This window comes from Papilio xuthus, unplaced genomic scaffold (genome assembly GCF_000836235.2).
Source record: "Papilio xuthus unplaced genomic scaffold, Pxut_1.1 DF826519.1, whole genome shotgun sequence".
Classification (NCBI taxonomy): Eukaryota; Metazoa; Arthropoda; class Insecta; order Lepidoptera; family Papilionidae; genus Papilio; species Papilio xuthus.
The window spans coordinates 1-2,406 of NW_013532130.1; the positions used below are offsets into that span (position 1 = coordinate 1).

The window sequence follows — 2,406 nt, forward strand, 5'->3', positions numbered from 1 at the left end:
ATTATGCGTAATGTCTAAAATCATCATCAGCTCACTACACGTCCCTACTGAGGGGCTCGGAGCCTACCCTACGTAAGAGGTGACTAGGCCATAGTCAACTACACTGGCCCAGTGCGGGTTTTCTTCACACATATCATTGAATTTCTTCGCAGATATGCGCAGCATCAAGATGTTTTCCTTCAACGTAAGAACGCGGGATAAATGTACATATGTAAATCGGAAATCGAAAAACACATTGGTACATGGCGGGTTCCGAACCCAGGATTTGCAGATTGCAAGTCAAGTGCTTGACCACTGAGCCACCGACGCTCTTATGTCTGAAATAGCAATTCTAAAAAATTGCATTTTATCCTTATTTAAAAGTAATTAATTATTAATCTGTAAGGCGTCTGATTTACTAATAAACATGCTTGATATATTTCTTTGATAACTCATCAAGTCAACTAAGTCATTGCATTTTAATCATGTCACCTTTAACAGTGGTAGAGCTCGCTTTAACATCTTCGTACGAATTGTCGCGGCTCGTCCGGTGAAATACCACGACCACACAGAAGACAGGCCTCAAGTGGAAGCAATTCCAAGTAAAGTCTGATGAGTGTGCGTCCCGGAGGTCTAATTTAGTCCTCATTCACTTCCCCTTTTTTCTTATAAGGAAACGATGGGAAGTGGAAGTGGACTTTTCGGATGAGAGGATGCATGGGAAGGGATATTTTTTTTTCTGTGCATCCTCTCCTCTGTCGATTAAAAGTAGGCAACGCATATGCAATTGCGTAAGTCTATGGGCAACGGTCACTTCGCTATTTCAACGATTTCAGGTGGCCGCTCGCTCGTTTGCCATCTTATGATATAAAAAGAAAACTTTCCACGCAATCCATCCATCTCTTCGTAGGCGTATAAAGCCACTATTCAATTATTTAACATACATAAAATTCCCTTTCAGAAATATTCAATCATCAGCTTCATAACAATAATGGCACTATGTCTGGGAGTACTTGTGATGGGTCCAGCGTACAGATTCAGAGAATATAACGCGTTAGAATCCGCTGTATTTGCAGCCACTAACAGATCGATCTGGGCAGCTTTGAATGCTGCATTCATATTACTTTGCGAATATGGAACATTGCGTTAGTATATCATGTTATTTGTTTATTAAAAATCCTTAACTCTACTGACCCTACGACATTAAGGAGAAGATTAATCTCACCTCCTACCTACCTCATTTATCAAAATCCAGTTCAAATTACTCCTATGTCTCCTCCTTAGCAGTACAATCAATTTGTTTACTTCTTACTAATATTATAAACTAGCTGTCGCCCGCGACTCCGTCCGCGTGGATATATAAAGAACTTAATATACAAATAAGTTAAATAAAAAGCAACTCTTAAAGGCATAAATTCGAAAAAAAATTAATAAATAGTATCCTATGTCAGTCTCCTGGCTCTAAGCTACCTCGTCACCAATTTTCAGGCATATCGGTAAAGCCGTTCTTGAGTTATAAATAGTGTAACAACTAACACGACTTTCTTTTATATTATATAAGAAGAGATTGGAATGTTTAGACAGATGGATGGATGGATGTTTGTTAGAAAGCATCTACAGACCGGTGGCATGGAACTCACTGAAATGTGGCACAGATGTAGAACATAGTCTGGAAGAACACATAGGCTACTAATTATGGTTTTTTAGGTCTTTAGAATTATTAAATTCGCCCATTAATCTAAAATCGTCTTCAGGAGTGTTACAACCGTTTGTTTATCTTTCAGCTCTCATCCCGGACTTACTCAGCTGGACTGTGTTCACGCCGTTAAGTAAACTTTCCTTTGGAATCTACATGTGTCACTTCGTTCTCGTCATGAGATTGACACTCGCACTGCGTTCTCAAGCCTGGCATGATTTCTATAAAGTTGTAAGTATCTTAAGTCTTTGTTTGGATTTGTATTAAGTTACAATATTGCTGATAACTTCTCATTTGAATTTCTAGTAAAAATAAATAAATAAGACCTTTATAATGTGGCTGTCGCCCGTGACCCTGTGTGCGCGGAATACAGACTATGTTCTATATTTTTGCTCAATTTCATCATTTTGGACTGGAGATACTTTGTAATAAACGTCCATCCATCTAAACATTTGCATTTATAATATTAGTAAAATAGTCTAGTATGTTCTATGAATCATAAAAATCATAGTTCAATCGCAACGATTCGTTTCTATGCAATTTTTATGTAGTTGCTTAACTTTTTTTAATTCTTAATTTTTATTTCAGTTTCAAGATTCATGTGGCATTGTGGTTGTATCTAGTATAGCCAGTTTGTACATGACTTTATTTATAGAAGCACCACTAAACAATTTGGTCGGACTTGTAATAAAGACGAAGTAAGTAAAATGTTCCAAAGATATGTACTAAAA

General features: G+C 37.3%; 1 protein-coding gene across 1 annotated transcript; it reads left to right on the forward strand.

Annotated features, from left to right (window-relative positions):
• Positions 1-940: 940 nt before the first annotated feature.
• On the forward strand, positions 941-2,373 carry LOC106123026 (nose resistant to fluoxetine protein 6-like; the record flags this gene model as incomplete). The annotated part of the gene is given in 3 exon segments (XM_013319165.1): positions 941-1,124; positions 1,764-1,906; positions 2,264-2,373. Coding segments are annotated over 3 exon segments (407 nt in total), but the record flags the coding sequence as incomplete, so codon positions are not given.
• Positions 2,374-2,406: the final 33 nt, after the last annotated feature.